The 20378-nt window shown below is 42.4% G+C and overlaps 1 protein-coding gene across 2 annotated transcripts in view; it reads right to left on the bottom strand.

Annotated features, from left to right (window-relative positions):
- Window positions 1-2487: 2487 nt before the first annotated feature.
- The window catches only part of map4k5 (mitogen-activated protein kinase kinase kinase kinase 5), a 124461-nt gene continuing 106570 nt past the window's right edge, over window positions 2488-20378 (bottom strand). For both annotated transcript variants that reach the window (XM_062968708.1, XM_062968709.1), the window contains 9 exons: window positions 20206-20320; window positions 16703-16761; window positions 16358-16461; window positions 15628-15805; window positions 12181-12249; window positions 9667-9759; window positions 9287-9357; window positions 7828-7883; window positions 2488-4812 (listed from right to left, as the gene is read on the bottom strand). In XM_062968708.1, the coding sequence (XP_062824778.1) occupies window positions 4725-4812; window positions 7828-7883; window positions 9287-9357; window positions 9667-9759; window positions 12181-12249; window positions 15628-15805; window positions 16358-16461; window positions 16703-16761; window positions 20206-20320 (833 nt within the window). In that variant the 3' untranslated portion in view covers window positions 2488-4724. The remainder of the gene's footprint in view (window positions 4813-7827; window positions 7884-9286; window positions 9358-9666; window positions 9760-12180; window positions 12250-15627; window positions 15806-16357; window positions 16462-16702; window positions 16762-20205; window positions 20321-20378) is intronic.

Below are 20378 nucleotides of genomic sequence, written 5' to 3'. Positions count from 1 at the left end.
TTGACTACAAAAATGCGTTGGATAATCCAGAACGTTGGATAAGTGAGACTCTACTGTATATTGGAAACTAGTCAAGTTGGGTTTATCTATCTGTGGAAGGTAACAGAATGGGAGAAAGAACTCGTCTGTTGGAAGCAGGTGTGAACGTTGTAATTAATCACCTTGATGAGCATTGAATGGCCTTGCAGCTTCAAGGCCTGGCTAATGATCTGCTCCAGGTATTGATGTCAGGCTGATTGGACATTGGTCATTTCTTAGGTCAGTGACGGGCAACCTTTTGCACTTGGTGTGTCAAAATTCACCAAAAAACCTAGCATGACTTGGGTGGTGTGTCACTTTGAGAAAAAACCACCATAATTTCGCAATACAGTAGAGTCTCACTTATCCAACATAAACGGGCCGGCAGAATGTTGGATAAGTGAATATGTTGAATAATAAGGAGGCATTAAGGAAACGTCTATTAAACATCAAAAGAGGTTATGATTTTACAAATGAAGCACCAAAACATCATGTTAGACAACAAATTTGGCAGAAAAAGTAGTTCAATACGCAGTAATGCTATGTAGTAATTACTGTATTTATGAATTTAGCACCAAAATATCATGATATATTGAAAACATTGACTACAAAAATGCGTTGGATAATCCAGAACGTTGGATAAGCGAGTGTTGGATAAGTGAGACTCTACTGTATATATAGTTTAAATAACAAATATATATAATTGTAATATATAACTGTATTTAATAAATCAAAAAATATTTACTACCATTATTTCCATGTACAACAATCTATGGTACCTCTTGCAATTTCCACGCTGATTTCTCTCTATTGTAGTTTCAATGTAGTCATGAATAATCAATAATAGAATAATAATATAATAGTAATAATATAATACTATACTACAATACTAGAATAATGTGATTATATATATATATATATATATGTGTGTGTGTGTGTAATGTGCATAATTCCCATGGGGTAAACTACAAAACCACTGGACCAAATCACACCAAATTTGGCCACAAAAGACATTAGTCATCCAATCAATCTGCATGCGGCAGCGTGGCAGCAAAAATGGCGAGGCGTGTCAGTGCTGACACGCGTGTCATAGGTTGGCCATCACTGGCTTAGGTCCTCTTTCTTTCCCTTCTTGAAGATCGGGACAACATTTGCTGTTCTCCAGTCTGCCGGGGCCTCTGTTCTCCAAGAACTCTCAAAGATGATTTTTCTGAAACGACTTCTGATAGTTCCTTCAATACCCTTGGATGTCGTTCAGACTACATTTAGAGTAGCCAGGTATTCCTGGACTACTTTTTTAAAACCTATTTTGGGTTGCATTTCCCCTATTACCTTGCCCACTGTGCATTGCTGTGGTTGAACCTCAGTCTCCTTTTGAGAGAAGACTGAGGCAAAGAAGGTGTTGAGTAGCTCTGTCTTTCTCACCACTTTCTAAGGCAGGTGTGGGCAAACTTTTGTTTCTCATTCCATGTGTTTTGGACTGCAACTCCCACCATTCCTAACAGCCTCAGGCCCCTTCCTTGCCCACTGTGTATTGCTCAGCTTGAACCTCGGTCTCCTTTTGAGAGAAGACTGAGGCAAAGAAGGTGTTGAGTAGCTCTGCCTTTTCTCACCACTTTCTAAGGCAGGTATGGGCAAACTTTGTTTCTCATTCCATGTGTTTTGGACTCCAACTCCCACCATTCCTAACAGCCTCAGGCCCCTTCCTTGCCCACTGTGTATTGCTCAGCTTGAACCTCAGTCTCCTTTTGAGAGAAGACTGAGGCAAAGAAGGTGTTGAGTAGCTCTGTCTTTTCTCATCACTTTCTAAGGCAGGTGTGGGCAAACTTTTGTTTCTCATTCCGTGTGTTTTGGACTGCAACTCCCACCATTCCTAACAGCCTCAGGCCCCTTCCTTGCCCACTGTGTATTGCTCAGCTTGAACCTCAGTCTCCTTTTGAGAGAAGACTGAGGCAAAGAAGGTGTTGAGTAGCTCTGCCTTTTCTCACCACTTTCTAAGGCAGGTATGGGCAAACTTTGTTTCTCATTCCATGTGTTTTGGACTCCAACTCCCACCATTCCTAACATCCTCAGGCCCCTTCCTTGCCCACTGTGAATTGCTCAGCTTGAACCTCGGCCACCTTTTGAGAGAAGACTGAGGCAAAGAAGGTGTTGAGTAGCTCTGTCTTTTCTCACCACTTTCTAAGGCAGGTGTGGGCAAACTTTTGTTTCTCATTCCAGGTGTTTTGGACTCCAACTCCCACCATTCCTAACAGTCTCAGGCCCTTTCCTTTTCCCCCTCGGCCGCTTAAGCGGCCGAGGGGGAAAAGGAAAGGGCCTGAGGCTGTTAGGAATGGTGCGAGTTGCAGTCCAAAACAACTGCCCAACCCAATTTTAGCCCATGCCTATTCTAAGGGAGTCTGTCCACTTATCCCCACAACATTCTCCTAATTTAACCCTGGATCTTAATGAACACAAATCAAACGAGAATCAAGAGCAAAGGGATACTTTAATGGACGAAACGGAGGGAAAAATAAGAGAGAAACATGGACGACAGCCTTGAAAGAGGGATAATGGAATAAAGGAGACTTTCCCCGAGGATTATTAGACAATACTGCTTCTTATATTATATATATATATGTATTTATACTATACCGCCAGGAAATAAACCTACCACTCGTTCCTACCTGTCTAGACGGGGAGAAGAAAAAAACACACCCGCAATATACATTTTTTTCCCATTTCCAGGCACTGCAACGTCACTTTCTCCAAGCTCCCTTCTGGCACAGTATAAATAAATTAAAAAAAAATACGTGTCCTGAACATATAAAGATTGAATAATTAATAATAAAACAACCCTCCCTCCTATTTAGGCCTGGACGATGGCTGCCTACGTTTCTAATTTGGCAGAGCAGCAATGAGGTTGGACCCATCCCATAATAGGACCCCAGAACCTAAGGATGATGGGAGGTTTCTAAATGTCTGGACCACGGCTTGGGAGACTTACCTTTCGAACTACAACTCCCCGAGTGGCTCCGGGAGGTCTAGTTTGGGATACAATGAGTCAGGAGGCACATCTATGTCCTCTCTTTCGTCGATTATAACCTCAAGGGGCTGGCGATGATGGCTATGGCTAAATATGTGGAAGCTACTTTTCGGAACTACAACTCCCCAAATCCACCAACCAGCGACTCTGGGAAGTATTAAGTCTGGGCCACGTTGAGTCAGGAGGCACAAATCTGGACAATTGTCTCTCCATCATAACCTCGATGAGTAAGACTTCAGGAAGTTACAGTTTCTGAACTGTAACTTCCCAAATCTCCCAGCCAGTACTGGTCACAAGGCTCTGGGAGGTCTAGTTTGCGCCGGTACACATTTTCTCCCCTTTCAAGGGTATGTGACCAATGTTTTTCATGGAAAACACCCTCCACTTGAGGCACACACACACACTTGTGTCACTGTTTCCCTCTGCTGTCATACAGGTATGAGCGAACTTGATCCTCAGTCTCCTTTTGGGAGAAGACTGAGGCAAAGAAAGTGTTGAGTAGCTCTGCCTTTTCTCACCACTTTCTAAGGCAGGTTTGGGCCAACTTGGGCTCTTCCTCCAGGTGTTTTGGACTGCAACTCCCACCATTCCTAACAGCCTCGGGCCCCTTCCTTTTCCCCCTCGGCCGCTTAAGCGGGGGAAAAGGAAAGGGCCTGAGGCGGTTAGGAATGGTGGGAGTTGCAGTCCAAAACACATGGAATGAGAAACAAAGTTCACCTTAGAAAGTGGTGAGAAAAGACAGAGCTACTCAACACTTTCTTTGCCTCAGTCTTCTCTCAAAAGGAGACTGAGGTTCAACCAGAGCAATGCACAGTGGGCAAGGTAATCTGGAGAAAGAGCCCAAGTTGGCCCATACCTGTATAATTATAGTATTTTCTGATTCTCCACCAAAATACCCTTGTACAAAACCAGAGGAATCGCTAGAAAAGGCAAGGAAACCAATCCCAAAGGCCCACCGTCACACCCAATCCCGCCCCCCGATCCCCGAAATAAAGCTGCTCTGCAACCTTCATGTGCTAGAAAGTTAAGATACATCACACCACCGTAGCAGCAGGTTAATAAATAAGGATTAAATAGTCTTATTATATCTTACAAACCCCCAGAGAGAACAGTTGCTTTAAAAAATAACAATAATAATAATGACATTTTTTCCTGGGGAAGAATATCTCCTTGCGGCAACGTTTGGGGGGTGAGTGAGAGATCCGCACCCACATTTCTGTATTTGCCCCCTTTGAAGGCAAAGATGGGGAAAGCCAGGCTGGAAAGTGGGGGGAGAAAAGGGTGTCCAAAGTCCCCCAACTTCAAAGGATTCAGTTTCCTTCACGGACAAAAGGGACTCGTTCTCCGGTTCGCTTTTATTAAGCAAACGTGACATTAAACCAACCACATAGTGGCAAGGGACAGAGCAGCTGCTGGGCCCAGCTGCGAGACAACGCACAAGACGAATAGGACGACGCGGGGTTTCCTTTTTTGGCTCTGGATCCTAAAAACCCGGCTCCGTTCGGGTGCCGACAGTCAGGCAAAGAGAGATGCGGAGAGGACGAGGGAGGAAGGGCTCCGGAGCCAGGCGGGGAGAGGGTTTCCTTAGCAGGCCGCTTCTTTCCGGTGCCAGGAGGATAGCGATGGCGACGTGTATTCCCCTTCCTGGGCTCACAGTTCAGGTCGGCCAGCGATTGCCTACCTAGTAACTGTTTTCGTGGCCGGCCAAAATGTAGAGGTTGCTGTGCGCGGTCGGGTTGTCGGTCGGCCGGCTCTCCAGCACCACCACCCTGCAAGAGAGAGCCGAGGAGAGAAGCCGGATTGAGAACAGGTCATGAGAAAAGCATTCAAGACTCTAAGGCAGGGGTCCCCAAACTTTTTCAACAAGGTCCCTCAGACCTTGGAGAGCTGGACTTCCTCAGCAACAACAACAGGAAAGATGCACACGGGGTGAGCGATGCATGTGCCTTCCTTGGCGGCGGCAGTGGTGCAAGGGAAGAGGGAAAGGCACACGCCTTCCTCGGCGGAGAAGAAAGAAGCTGCTGCCGCAGGGGCCAGATAAATGGTTTTGATGGGCCACATGTGGCCCGCGGGCCATAGCTTGGGGACTCCTGGTCTAAGGGCACCACAAAGTAAACATGAACATGATCCAAGAGCAGGCACGGGCCAGCTTGGGCCTCCAGGTGTTTTGGACTTCAACAATTCCTAACTGTTGCACTCCAACCCAGGAAACCTCTCTATACTTAACCACCAAACTCCAGCCCAAGCTAAATCATCAAAGCAGTTTATTAAAGGTTATATATATTTATTTATCTACGGCTCTTTTATCCCGCCTTTCTCAACCCCGGAGGGGACTCAAGGCGGCTTCACAATATAGGCAATGCCTTTAAAAAAAACACAATATAGGCAATGCCTTTAAAAAAACCACAATATAGGCAATGCCTTTAAAAAAATACAATTCAAATAACTGCACCATTAAAACAATTAAAGTATTTAAACCCATGCAACAAGATATATATTTATGCATATAGACTTTGAAGTTTTTCCTATTTTTGCTAATGTGCATACCGTGTTTCCCCGAAAATAAGACAGTGTCTTATATTAATTTTTGCTCCCAAAGATGCACTAGGTCTTATTTTCAAGGGATGTCTTATTTTTCCATGAAGAAGAATTCACATTTATTGTTGAACAAAAAATGAATATTTATTATATTCTGTACAGTAGTTGTCATCACAAACCAGCATTGACCAGACATACTGTGAATCCTATCAAAAATTTCTTGTTACTACCATTATTTCCATGTACAACACTCTATGGTACGTACATTTCCTGATCTTGCATGCTCTGGTGTTCTGTTCGGCAGGCATGCTTCCAAAAAAAAACTTGGCTAGGTCTTACTTTTGGGGGAGGCCTTATATTTAGAAATTCAGCAAAACCTCTACTAGGTCTTATTTTAGGGGAAACAGGGTATATATATATATATTTATATATGTGTGTGTGTGTGTGTGTGTGCGCGTGTGTGTGTGTATGTGTGTGTGTATATATATATATATATATATATATATATATATATAAAAGCAAAAATAGGAAAAACTTCAAAGTCTATACACATAAAATAGTCCATGAGGTGTACGAGAATGATCCAAAACTCCCAAGGCAACAGAGTATCCAGCACAGGAATACAAGAAAATCAGAGGTACGCAGTTCCATACAAAAATTCCAGGAACAATTCTTGGAAGCAAGAAATATGAACAAAGACAAGGAACTGCAAATCCCTTAGAAGGATTGACTAAGACTTAATAAGCTGCTCCTTCATTGCCAACATTGACCAGACTGGCTGGCAAAACCCTGGCTTCTCTAATATACACATGAAATCGTGCCTTTTCCCATGACTGCCTGATATGGGTCTCTTGTGTAACAAGTGCTGTGACCTTTGAGATTCTGCTGAGCAGCCCAAAGTTTATGAAGACTGAGTCTCCTATCAGCCAGCTAATTATCTTGCAACTCATTGTTCTCTTCACCTTGGATTTCATCCTCTGAATTAGTTTCCCCAGAGAACAGCTCCTCTGCACCATCTTGGCACCTCTCTGGAATGTAACCTTCATTAACGCCTGGAGACACAGACTGATCATTTTCAGGACTTAAAATCTCATGTTGGCTCACAGGCCCAGAGCTCCCATGAACCACTTCCCCATTTACATTGGTATCAGCCACAACCATGGGCTGCTGCACTACAACATTAACAGCCGGTAGGCTATTAGGAATGGGGGGACTTAAAGTCCAAAACACCTGGAGGGCCCAAGTTGGCCCATGTCTGGCCAAGAGTATGGTACTTGTAGCCAAAAAAGCCATTGCACTTCTAGGCTGCATCACACCTAGCAACTCCAGGAGTCTGAGAATGATTTGGGCTTAAGAGGAGAAGTCAAAGGAGCACAAGGTGGGTCAACAGAGTACAACCGTAGACATAATCGTTGCTTTGTTGTGCTGTCATCAGCTTTGTCATCCCCTCCCACGCGGCCTTTTGCCTTTTGTGTTGTGCCTTAATTAGATCGTAAGCCTCCACTTGGGCAGGGAAAAGGCCTCTTGTTTTTAAGCATAAAGTATGTACTTGTTCCCATACGGGGATGACAATGTTTAAATAAATAGGTGAAGGTGTTGAACAATAAGACAGTTGACCCTCCAAACCTGCAGATTTGAAATTATGCATCATTCTGATTAATATGTTATCTCTAGGAACTTCTGTGTCTTCCTCTAGAAGTTGACCACAGTTACACTGGAGAAGCTAGACATATCAAGAGAGAACGCTGAAGCTTCTAGGCATTTGTAAATCCTTCAGTGCAATTCTATGGCCAGCTTCTGGCAGGTGCAACTCTGTCTCTGCAAACTTAGCTGATTACCAACTTCTGCATTGACCAAATACTTCTGTCCAAAAGCTTATGCAGCCAAAAGCCATTAAGAAAAAGCTGGTTCTGGTCAGTTGAACCAAAGGTATGTGGAACCAAAAGTACTGGATGAAAGCCTAAATGCCCTAAAGGCATCAGATTCCACTTGATCTTGGAAGCTAAGCAGGGCCTCCTTAATAGGCAATGAACCTTGGCCACTGTAGGCTCTATTTTGGAGGAAGGGACTGCAAAGCCATCTCTGAGCCTAAGAAAACCCTCTGAAATGAATGGGATTGCCATCATTTGACCTTAAGGCACATACAGACACAATTCAGTGGCACAAGAAGGATTTAGAATCCCTTTCCCTAAGGGCCCAGCCTCCTTTTGAAGGACCAAAGGCCAATGAGGTTCTTCTCATCTTACCTGTCGGAGCCCAATAAGCGGAAGACCCTGGTTTCATCGGAGATCTCCTGGGTTACCTGGAGAAAAGAGCGTGGAAACATGAGCGAGGGAAGAGGTGAAAGGAACAACCGTCACAGAGAGAACAGGGAGTTTCAGGGCAAAGGGCACAATCACAGTGATCATGCACCCCATTATAAAAGCGGGGTGCAAAGCATGCTTGCAAATGTTCACATACTCGAGTTAGAAGGGGCAGACACACTGCCACATCTGTGGCACAGCTGGCTAGTAACCAGCTGCTATAAATCACTACTGACCGAGAGGTCATGAGTTTGAAGCCCGGGTCGGGTTAAGCCTCCGACCATTAATAGCCCCGGCTTGCTGTTGACCTATGCAGCCCCGAAAGACAGTTGCACCTGTCAAGTAGGGAAATTTAGGGACGCTTTATGCGGGAGGCTAATTTACAACACCATAAAACTGCCAGCAAAACACGAGGAAAGGAATGAGGAAGTACAGCCACTACTGGACGGTGAAGCAACAGCTCCCCCTGTGGCCGGAATCGTGAAGCTGGAAAAATGTTAAAAATGCCTCTGAGTCTGTCTAATGTATGTTGTTTGTCTGTTGGCATTGAATGTTTGCCATATATGTGTTCATTGTAATCCGCCCTGAGTCCCCTTCGGGGTGAGAAAGAAGGGCGGAATATAAATACTGTAAATAAATAAATAAATAAATTTCTGTGAAAAAAGCCCAATTTTGATGCAAAACAGAGTATTTGGTGCAGTGTTTTCTGTGCAAAAAGTGGCAGGTTTTGGACAATCACACACACACACACCCTTGAAGTTTCAGTGACATTTCTTTTGCAAACAATTATCCAAAGAAAAACGAGCCTCCGGTGGCACAGCAGGTTAAATTACTGAGCTGCTAAACCAAATGGTCGGCAGTTCGAATCCAGGGAGCAGGGTGAGCTCCTGCTGTCAACCTAGCAGTTCAAAAACATGCAAAGCCGGGGAGGCTAATTTGATCCTGTTCTTTGGCCACTGTTTTCTCTTCTCTTCTTATTCCTGGATGGAGGCTCTGGTGGCTCAGTGTGTTAAAGCGCTGAGCTGCTGAACTTGCAGACTGAAAGGTCCCAGGTTCAAACCCGGGGAGCGGAGTGAGCGCCTGCTGTTAGCTCTAGCTTCTGCCAACCTAGCAGTTCGAAAACATGCAAATGTGAGTAGATCAATAGGTACCACTCCAGCGGGAAAGTAATGGCATTCCATGCATTCATGCCAATGGCCACATGACCTTGGAGGTGTCTACGGACAACGCCGGTTCTTCGGCTTAGAAATGGAGATGAGCACCAAACCCCAGAGTCGGACACAACTGGATTTAATGTCAGGGGAAATCCTTTACTTTTACTATCTGTCTTGAAATCCTCTGTCTGGGTGTCGAAAGGACAAGGGTCACTCAATTTGTGACACTGAGGGTAAAGAATACTTACTTCGTTGGACTTAAAGCTCTTGCCCTGCATCCCGTGTTTCCAGAAGGCTAAGACGCTGTCTTGAAGGCACACTGCAAGGAGAGGCACAAGATGCAAATGGTTAACGAGTCCTAACTGTCAGAGACTCTAAAGGCAAACATGGGCTCTCGGGGTGTTTTGGACTGCAACTCCCACCATTCCTAACAGCCTCAGGCCCTTTCCTTTTCCCCCTCGGCCGCTTAAGCGGCCGAGGGGGAAAAGGAAAGGGCCTGAGGCTGTTAGGAATGGTGGGAGTTGCAGTCCAAAACACCCCGAGAGCCCAAGTTTGCCCAACTCACCCGTTTTTAAACTGATTATGACAAATAGCTATCTCCACTCTCACCACCGGGCTGGCTGCTCACCTACAGATTCAATGCAGAAATCAAAACTCAGCTCCGAGGCCAGCTTCTTGCTCGACTTCAGTTTCCCGTGCAGATTCACAATTTTCACAAATCCTTGAAAAGGGGGAAAGGGAGACATTCAGAGAGGATTGCCAATGGGGCCAGGGTTCAGCGGGAGAAGAGAGAAACCCCATCAAACCCACCCAGTCTACCCCAAGACCCCTATATCCATGATAGAAATCACAGATAGAAATACATTTTAGTGTGTATCTTTTATAGAACTACATTGTAATATGTGTGTTTTTAGGACTTTTGCAGTGTTTGTGTGTTTTGACTGTGCTGCGACCTGCCTCAAGCCACAAGGAAAGGAAGGTAGGAAATAGAATTACAGTAGAGTCTCACTTATCCAACATTCGCTTATCCAACGTTCTGGATTATCCAACGCATTTTTGTAGTCAATGTTTTCAATACATCGTGATATTTTGGTGCTAAATTCTTAAATACAGTAATTACTACATAGCATTATTTTGTATTAAACTACTTTTTCTGTCAAATTTGTTGTATAACATGATGTTTTGGTGCTTAATGTTTAATAGACTTTTCCTTGATCCCTCCTTATTATCCAACATATTTGCTTATCCAACGTTCTTCTGGCCCGTTTATGTTGGATAAGTGAGACTCTACTGTATTATTATTATTATTATTATTATTATTGACACAAAGACAGAGTATGACACAGCAAACAAAATACATATGCTGTATTATTATTATTATTATTATTATTATTACAGTAGAGTCTCACTTATCCAAGCTAAAACGGGCCGGCAGAAGCTTGGATAAGTGAATATGTTGGATAATAAGGAGGGATTAAGGAAAAGCTTATTAAACATCAAATTAGGTTATGATTTTACAAATTAGGCACCCAGACATCATGTTATACAACAAATTTGACAGAAAAAGTAGTTCAATACGCAGTAATGCTATGTAGTAATTACTGTATTTACGAATTTAGCACCAAAATATCACAATGTATTGAAAACATTGACTACAAAAATGCGTTGGATGATCCAGAATGTTGGATAAGCGAATGTTGGATAAGTGAGACTCTATTGTATTATTATTGACACAAAGACAGAGCATGACACAGCAAACAAGATACATATGCTGTATTATTATTATTATTATTATTATTATTATTATTATTATTATTATTATTATTATTATTATTTGAAACACAACAAGATGAGTCCACAGCAGACACTCTGCTGGATGATGTTGTTGTTGTTGTTGATATTGTTGTTATTATTGGGCTGCTATGAGTTTTTTTGGGCTGTATAGACATGTTCCAGTAGCATTCTCTCCCAACATTTTGCCTGCATCTGTGGCTCGTATCTTAGGAGGTTTGTTCAGAGGTCTGTTGGAAATGAGGCAAGTGGAGTGAATATATATCTGTGAAATATCTAGGGTGGGAGAAATATCTGGTTACCAGTATTTAACAAAATATGTTTTGTTCCTGTGTATTTAATATTTTTAGTGTAATATTGAGATCATGAGTGTGGTTTGAGCAGTGACAACTGAGATTCGAATCTCAGCCATAAAGCCCCAGGGGGTAAAGTCACACTCTCTCAGCCTCAAAGGGAGGCAAAGGCAAGCTTCCTCTGAACCAGGCATTGGCACACTTGGGACTCAGCTCCCATAATTCCTAACAGCCGGCAGGCTGTTAGGAATTGTGGGAGTTGAAGTCCCAAACACCTGGAGGGCCAAAGTTTTTCCAGGGTGCTTTAGGGTATTAAGCTGTTAGAACAGGGGTCCCCAAACTAAGGCCCGGGGGCTGGATACGGCCCATCGAAGCCATTTATCCGGCCCCCATGGCACAAGGGCAGAAGGGTGTTAGACTAAATGACCCTAGGGGTCTCTTCTTCTCTTACAACCATTATTATTATTATTATTATTATTATTATTATTATTATTATTATTATTATTATATTTTATGACACAGCAAACAAGATAGATATGCTGGATTTCATATCACAAAATCACATTATTATTGTTATTAATATTGAGGCTGGGTGGCCATCTGTGAGGGGTGCTTTGCTAGTGCTTTTGATGCACAAAGGCATAAGGGGATTGGACTCAATGGCCCAAAGGGTCTCTTCCAACCCTTATTATTATTATTATTATTATTATTATTAATAAAAATTGAGGCTGGGTGGCCATCTGTCAGGGGTGCTTTGCTTGTGCTTTCGGTGTACAAAGGCAGAAGGGGATTGGACTCAATGGCCCAAAGGGTTTCTTCCAACCCTCTTTTTTATTGTTGTTGTTGTTGTTATTATTTTATCGTACGACACAGCAAACAAGATAGATATGCTGGAATAATAATAATAATAATAATAATAATAATAATAATTGCTCGGTGACCAACTATAGTCCGGCCCTCCAACGGTCCGAAGGATCATGAACCGGCCCCCTGTTTAAAAAGTTTGGGGACCCTTGTGTTAGAAGATAGAAACAGAGGGTCTAAATTGCACAACTTACTGTCCAAGCAAACCAAAACTGTGTCTCTCTCCAGCTGTGTAACATGGATGGCATCAAGCTGTTGGCAACCTGGGAGGAGAGAGAAAAAAGCACAGTGTTTTGTGTCCTGCCAAGCTGCCCAAAACTCAACATGCGTTCACATGGTCCCCAAATGGAAGAGTGCTTTTGAGCAAAAGAGGAGAAGGCAGTCTGCTTGAACCTTGAATTAAAAACTGTCCATGTTAAAGGCATTTAGGAGTCTTAAATGAACATGTGCCAGGAGTGTGATGCGGCAGCTAAAAAAGCCAATGCGATTCTAGGCTGCATCCATAGGAGCATAGTGTCAAGATCAAGAGAAGTCATAGTCCCGCTCTCTTCTGCTTTGGTCATGTCTCACTTGGAATAATAACCCCGTGTCCAGAGGAGGGTAAACAAAGTGGTCAAAGGCCTGGAGAAGCCAAGGCTCCAGATCTCAGATTGCAAAAGGGAAAGGCGAATTGTTCGCTGTGTCTGGAGTGAGAGAGAAAGAGAGCTCCCTTCCTTGGACGGAAGCCAGAGCACCTGAGTGCGGTGAATGAATGTGTCTCCAAGGGAACAACGACAGAGGCAACCGGAGCATCTTATCTTACAGACCAGGGAGGAAGAGTCAAAGGAGCCAGACGGCCTCTTGCGAGCGCTGATAAGGCTCGGCCTTTGTTGTCATTCTAAGAGTCCGTGAACCAGACGTGCCCTGGGCTTAGGTGACAAAGAAACTAAGGTTTCGATCTGATATCTCCAAGTATTGGAGTCATCTCTGTAGGTTAATAGCCAGAAGGGCTGCAGGGTGAAGCTATTGGGCCGCAAATTAGAATCCTAGTCTCTTAGAGAAGGAAAAGACTCTTAAAAGCCATCCAATCCAGCTCCCCTTCTAACAGGCAGGAAGACACAATCCAAGCCCTCCAAACAGATGGCCATCCAGCCTCTGTTACAAAACCTCCAGAAAAGGAGACTCCACCACAACCACGGCAGCCGATTGCACTGTCAATCAGCTCTGACTGTCAGTCAAAAAGTTGTTCCCAAAATTCAAGTGGAATCTCTTTTCCTCCAGTTTGAATCCATTACTCCATTGAGTTCTAATCTTTGGAGAACAGAAAACAAGCTGCCTGAATCCTCAATAAAAAAATAAAATAAAAATAAAACTTTATTTATACCCCGCCACCATCTCCCCGTGGGGACTCGGGGCGGTTTACATGGGGCAGAGGCCCAAACAACATAGAACAAAACATAAGCAACATAATACAAATCACACTATAAAAAGATAAAACAGTAATACAATATATCAAATAAAATAAAAATACAGGATAAAAATTGCATTTAAAACACATAAATGGTAAAATCGTAATAAAACGGGATAGATTATTAAAAACCCAATAGGTCATCCTTTCAGATATCTAAGCATGGCTCTATAATGTTCTATTGGAAATAACTGCACCCAGTATCTGGGCAGATATCCCTTTGGAAATAAATGTCAATCATAACCTTATTGAAAAGGAAAAAAATGCTGTCACATCCGTTTGGCAAATGTGAATCTCCATGAACATGTGGAGACCACCTTTTGAAAACCAATAGTCAAGAAAAGCATGACCTTGTTAGAAGTCTTTGAAAAAGTGATAGTCATAAGCATTCATGTAATGGCACACAGGGAACTCAGCTGTTAAAATGAAGAACCATGTCTTTGAACTGCCAAGGATGAAGACATGCCACTACAAAAATATATTTGCTTAGTAGAGAATGGTTAGTTTTTTGAAGTTGAAATTGCAGTTGCCCAAAAGATATACATTCCCTTGAAACCTCTTGGTTTAAAATATGCACTCAGAGATTTTAAAAAAACCCAAAGTCTTCTTTGAAAATAGTATATCTTGTTTACTCACAAACATCTTATATTAATTCACCATACAGGCACATTTCTCATTTAAGTTCAGTTATAGATAGGATGTAGTTCTCAGTGTGTTGAAGACACAGGGTATCATTCCTAATCAATAGACCATAGTCTTTAGATACAGTTGTACTCACTGGAGTCCATAAGTCATACTTCTCTACTGAAGTCCAAACAGGAACATGCATCCACCTCTACTGAGGTGCAAAGCAGACAGACTACAAAATGGAGTCCTGAGTCTGTACATGCTTAGTACAATCACATGCCTATAACCCCTCCAACACCAAAGAGGTACAGTTAAATTGGCAAATCAACATATACATTATTAACAAATAAATAGTGAAACACTTGGGAGGTTGCTATTTCCAACACTTTCAGCTTTCTTTTCTCCTTGCTAAACAAACTGAGCTTCCTAACGTGGCTTCTGGACATTTGACCATTTTGGTGGAATTCTTTACAGCTTGTCAATGTCTTATTATTCCAGGTGAAGAGTTCTGACCAAAGCAGAAGAAGGGAGAGGGACACCATGCCTTCCCTCAATCTGGACACTACAATCCTATCAATGCAGCCTAGAATTGCATTGGCGTTTATTCGCTACCACATCACACCACTGGCTTAAGTTCAGGTTGTGGCCTGCTAAGACTCCCAGATCCCTTTGGCATTTACAAAGCCACTCCTTATAAGGCTTGGAAATGCAAAAGAAGCCTTTTCTGCAGAGTCTACAATAGGCATTACACATCGTTGTTCTCAGATTTCTGCAAATAGATGGTATCCAGAAAACATTGTCCTGTGGCCAAATTTTCTGCGATCTCAACATTGAGCTAAGCAGGCCTTATTTGGGAATGGGACCCACAGTTTAAGGGCCCTTCTACACATGCCCTAAAACCCGAAGAAACCGGGACAAAAGGGGGTGGCGGCGGCTAAATGGGTTTCGGGAAAGTTTGCAGAAAATCGGGATAACAGCTGAAAAGCACATATTTAAAAGGTGCACTTACAACTCAATGCACATATTCGCATGATCGTATTCCCCTGTAGTCAAGGAAAACACATGACTTTCTTCCTATATGCTGGTGTGGACTGCTTCAGCACATATGCATGTTTTAAAAGCCAGAAACAGCATATCAGGGCTGTAAACAAGTGAAGCCAAGAACACACAGGTGGCTAAATGGAAGCACAAATGGAAAGCAATTCCTATGAGAACTTTCTGCAACCATTCCTTTGCTCTGCTCTTTATGTTATTATAAACAGAGCTTGAATTTATAGCAGGGTGAGAAGAGAGAATAAGAAATCACCTTGTGCGTACACTGAGATATCCGCACGAGCGCATATACGAACCAGTGCATCTTGGAGAGAGTAGAAACAAAACAAAACTTTCCCTCATCCATCTTGCAGACTTGCAAAATCTGCTTCAAAGGAAGGCGTCAGGATGGTGAGGCAACATTTCCTGGGATTGACAGGTCTTAAACCCACTTATTTAATCCGAATTTTGATGCTGTCAGGAAGCGCCCTAAGAGGCCCTGAACTCAACGATGCTAACTCCGTTGGAGCCTCACCTGCACCAATTTCTGTAAACCAGGAAGAAGCGGAGTTCAAGTTGATGGTCTCAAACTGGACCACCTGATTTGGCTCGATGCCTTTGCTGATGGCCACGCAGACCATGGGGTACTCCTGCTCCGGGATCACCAGCATTTCAAAGACGTGCAGCGGGGTTGGCAAAGGGAAGTCAAAGTGCTGGAAGGAAAGCAGGAGAATTACAGAGTGAGAAACTGTCTGCCCAGCTGAAGGTGTGCCTCTCTATGGGATGGACATCAACGGGTGCAATGTGGGTGATAGAATCGATACAATGGCTCAATGCTATGGAATCATGGGAGTTGCAATTTGGTTAGGCACCTGCACATAGGTTGAAAGACAAACTTTTGTGTGTATAAAACCCCACTTTTCTGTCCTTGGGAGCAGGCATGGGCAAACTTGGGCCCTCCAGGTGTTTTGGACTTCAACTCCCACAATTCCTAACAGCCGGTAGGCTGTTAGGAATTGTGGGAGTTGAAGTCCAAAACACCTGGAGGGCCCAAGTTTGCCCATGCCTGCTTTCCATTTCAAAATGTAATTACTTTTTGCTTACTTACAGCAGATATGCTTTGAGACTTAGAGAAAGAATTTGGTAGCATATGCTTTGATAGACATAATGAAAGCTAAAGCTACCAACGTGTTTCTCTCAGCCTCAAAGGGCCCTGTACTGGGAGAAAGGTGGGATATTTGCTTGCTTATCCAGACATAGCCTACCTTTATTAACATGAATTTCTGCATGGGTTCATACCACTGAAGCAGAACGATCCCCAACTGCAAAGCTCCACAGAGGTATTTATGGCCCGTGTACGGATTCCTTACTGCAGAAGGAAAAACAACCCCAAGCTATTACAATGTCTAGATAAACAGAATGGTCTTAAAAATGAAATCATATTGCTCTTATAGAGTTTAGTTCTACAAAATATGTTTTGATAGAAATTATATTTAGATGGAGAGCCGAAAGTAATGCCCAGGAATGCATATATATTACTTGTATGCATGTAGCACTAATACTGGGTTGGATTATATACCTTCCAACGCTACAGTTCCACGAAGACTTACCTATACAACATTTATGGCACCCTTTTGTATCCGGGATCTTTGTCGTTAAGGCAAATTTCCTGAAAACGACAGAATCAGTTGTTAAGGACAGTACGAGGACCTGACCCAAAATCTCCACTGTCTATCCTGCAGAAAAATTACACCATGTAACAAAATTTGAAATGGTTTGCAAGTGTAATTTCCTGTTTAATTTTGCAGTACTTGCTTTGCAAGTAGTTGTTCTACTCCAGAAACTTTGTTTTTGTGGCTGCCAAAAACTATGCTGAATTGGCTAAGACTCTTATCAGATAAGCATTGAGAAACTAGAGCAAAATGTGCTGCAGGATGTCCCTCCCACAATTTTTTTTTTGCAGTTTAACACATTTTCCCATGTATTTATGATCGAACCAATTAGGAAATGACATTTATAACCAGGAACAAAAATCATAGTGTTACATAGTGTAATTGTATCTGATTTTGGTGACCAAGGAGGGTCTGTCGGCAGAAGCTAACCACAGCGTTGCATTGGAGGATCTAAAGATTCCTAGAGAAGTGGTGTCTCTATTCCCCAAGGTCCCTATAGCAGACACCATTGCATTCATTAACCGGAATTTCCCAGAAGACATCACCACCCTGTTTCAATATTGCCTCACCACAAGCTACTTCCTGTGGGACAATGAATTCTATGAACAGAAAGATGGAGGAGCACCCTCGTAGCCCAGTCATAGAAAATTTGTACATGAAACACTTTGAGAAATAAGCCCTTGGAACAACAACAAAAAAGCCTACTACTGTGTTTCCCTGAAAATAAGACAGTGTCTTATATTAATTTTTGCTCCCAAAGATGCTCTAGGTCTTATTTTCAGGGGATGTCTTATTTTTCCATGAAGAAGAATTCACATTTATTGTTGGACAAAAAATGAACATTTATGATATACTGTACAGTAGTTGTCATCACAAACCAGCATAACCAGACAAACTGTGAATTTTGGTGGGTTGGTGGGGACGAGAGAGAGGGCCTTCTCCGTCGTGGCCCCCCGTCGTTGGAACTCTCTACCTAGAGAGATCAGGCAGGCCCCCACCCTCCTCTCCTTCCGTAGGAGCTTAAAAACCTGGCTCTTTCAAAAGGCCTTTGATACTTAATTTGGTGTCGGACTGATCTATCTGCCCATTTTATAATAGCCCCATTCTCGAGGTGTTGCCAATGCTATATTGCACTTTGTCCATTTCAACTATGAAATTACCTTCCCCATTTCGGCCCATTTCGGCACATGTTGCACCTTGCCTGGGTTCTATGAATTAGTCTCCAGTGTTAATATTTTATGTTTTATGTTGATTTTAACGATTGTTTTTACTGTAACTGATGTTTTTATTGGATAACTGTTTTATTGCTGTGTTTTGATATTTGATTGTTTTATCGGGCAAGGCGCCATGTAAACCGCCTCAAGTCCCCTCGGGGAGATGGGGCGGGGTATAAAAATAAAGTTATTATTATTATTATTATTATTATTATTATCAAGAATTTCTTGTTACTACCAATTTTTCCATGTACAACACTCTATGGTACGTACATTTACCGATCCTGCATGCTCTGGTGTTCTGTTCGTTGGGCACGCTTCCAAACAAAAACTTTGCTAGGTCTTACTTTTGGGGGAGGGCTTATATTTAGCAATTCAGCAAAACCTCTAATAGGTCTTATTTTCTGGGGATGTCTTATTTTAGGGGAAACAGGGTATATGACTCAGATTTGTGGATAACACTTTCACCATTTGGAGCCATGGCGAGGAAGAACTGAACAAGTTCCCGGAACCACCTCAACAACATCCACCCAAACATCCAATTTGCCATGGGAAAAAGAAAACGAAGGAAAACTACAATTTCTAGATCTCCTAGTCAGCCACAAGCCATACCAACAATTGGGCCACACAGTTTATAGAAAACCTACACAGACAGATAGATACCTACATATAAACTCCAACCATCACCCAGAAAAGAAGCGCAATTAAAGCCCTGGCAGACCGTGCAAACAGGATCCACGAAGCCCACCTCCTCCAAGGGGAACTGAACCACCTAAACTGGGCTCTACACGCCAATGGGTATGTATTTTACCACAGACATTAGAAGAGCAGCAAGACCAAGAACAAGCCATGAGAGCCAAGACAAAAAGACCCACCCAGAGGAAAAGTGTTCTTACCAGACATCAAGGGAACCACTGACCGCAGAGGGAAGCTGATGAAGAAGCACAACCTACAAACTACTGTATCTACAAAAAGACACCCTAGACCAATGATGGGCAACCTTTTGCGCTTGGTGTGTCAAAATTCACCAAAAAACCTAGCATGACTTGGGTGGTGTGTCACTTCGAGAGAGAAAAACATAATTTTGCAATGTGTATAGTTTAAATAACAAAAATATATAATTATAATATATGACTGTTTTTAATAAATCAAAAACTACTTACTACCATTATTTCCATGTACAACAATCTATGGTACCTCTTGCAGTTTCCACGCTTATTTTTCACTATTCTAGTTTCAATGTAGTCATGAATAATGAATAATCTTTATATATAAAAGAGTGATGGCATCACGGCGACCCACAAAACAACAAAACTACAGGCCCCCCAACCTCGAAATTTGACAACACAACCCATCATCCACGCCTCTAGGTTGATACAACAAAAAGAAAAGAAAAATAAAGTCCTAATTAGAGGGAGAGGAATAATTGCTTTTATCCAATTGCTGCCAGTTAGAAGGCTAAGCACCGCCCACTTGGTCTCCTAGCAACCCAATAAAAATAATAAAAAACACTAAAAAATTAATATAATAAAATACTATAATAACAGAAAATAACTAAAAATAATACAAGAAAATAATAAAATATAATAAATAAAAAGATAACTTACAATAAAATGAATAAAAAAATACAAATAACGTCAAATAGAAATTACACAACAATTTTTAACCAATACCACCACCACTTTGCCACAGCAATGCGTGGCCGGGCACAGCTAGTATAATAATATAATAGCAAAAAAATGATAATATACTACAATAATAATAGAATAATAATAGAAATATATATATATATATATATATATATATATATATATATATATGTAAGTAAGTAAGTAATGTGCATAATTCCCATGGAGTAAACAACAAAACCACTGGACCAAATCACACCACATTTGGCCACAAAAGACATGAGTCATCCAATCAATCTGCATGCAGCAGCGTGTCAGCAAAAATGGCTAGGCGTGTCAGTGCTGACACACGTGTCATAGGTTGGCCATCACTGGCCTAGACATTATTCCACGGGTATATATACACTCCACTTGCCTCACTGCCAACTGAATCTCAGAAGATGCCAGCCACAGATGCAGACTAAACATTAGGAAAGAATGCTGCTGGAACATGGCCATACAGCCTGAAAAACTCACAGCAACCCAGGGTAGGCCTTCTTTCTGCAACACCCCGTTTTCTCCCTCATGAAGCCCAAGGGGTAAGGTGTCCCTTGCTCACCTTGGTAATATCCTATCTGGGAAGCGATGGGTCTGGATGTGGGCGGCGAGCCCAGTCTTTTTGGCTTGTTCAAACAAAGCGATGAGGTTGTGAGAGTAAAGCTGGAAAGTCTTCCCTGAAACGCAAGAAGACAAAGGCTTTAGATGCAGGGTAATCAAAAAATCAGTCATTCA

The sequence above is a fragment of the Anolis carolinensis genome, chromosome 1 (genome assembly GCF_035594765.1).
Source record: "Anolis carolinensis isolate JA03-04 chromosome 1, rAnoCar3.1.pri, whole genome shotgun sequence".
Classification (NCBI taxonomy): domain Eukaryota; kingdom Metazoa; phylum Chordata; class Lepidosauria; order Squamata; family Dactyloidae; genus Anolis; species Anolis carolinensis.
This window is presented reverse-complemented; position numbering and strand designations above follow the sequence as displayed.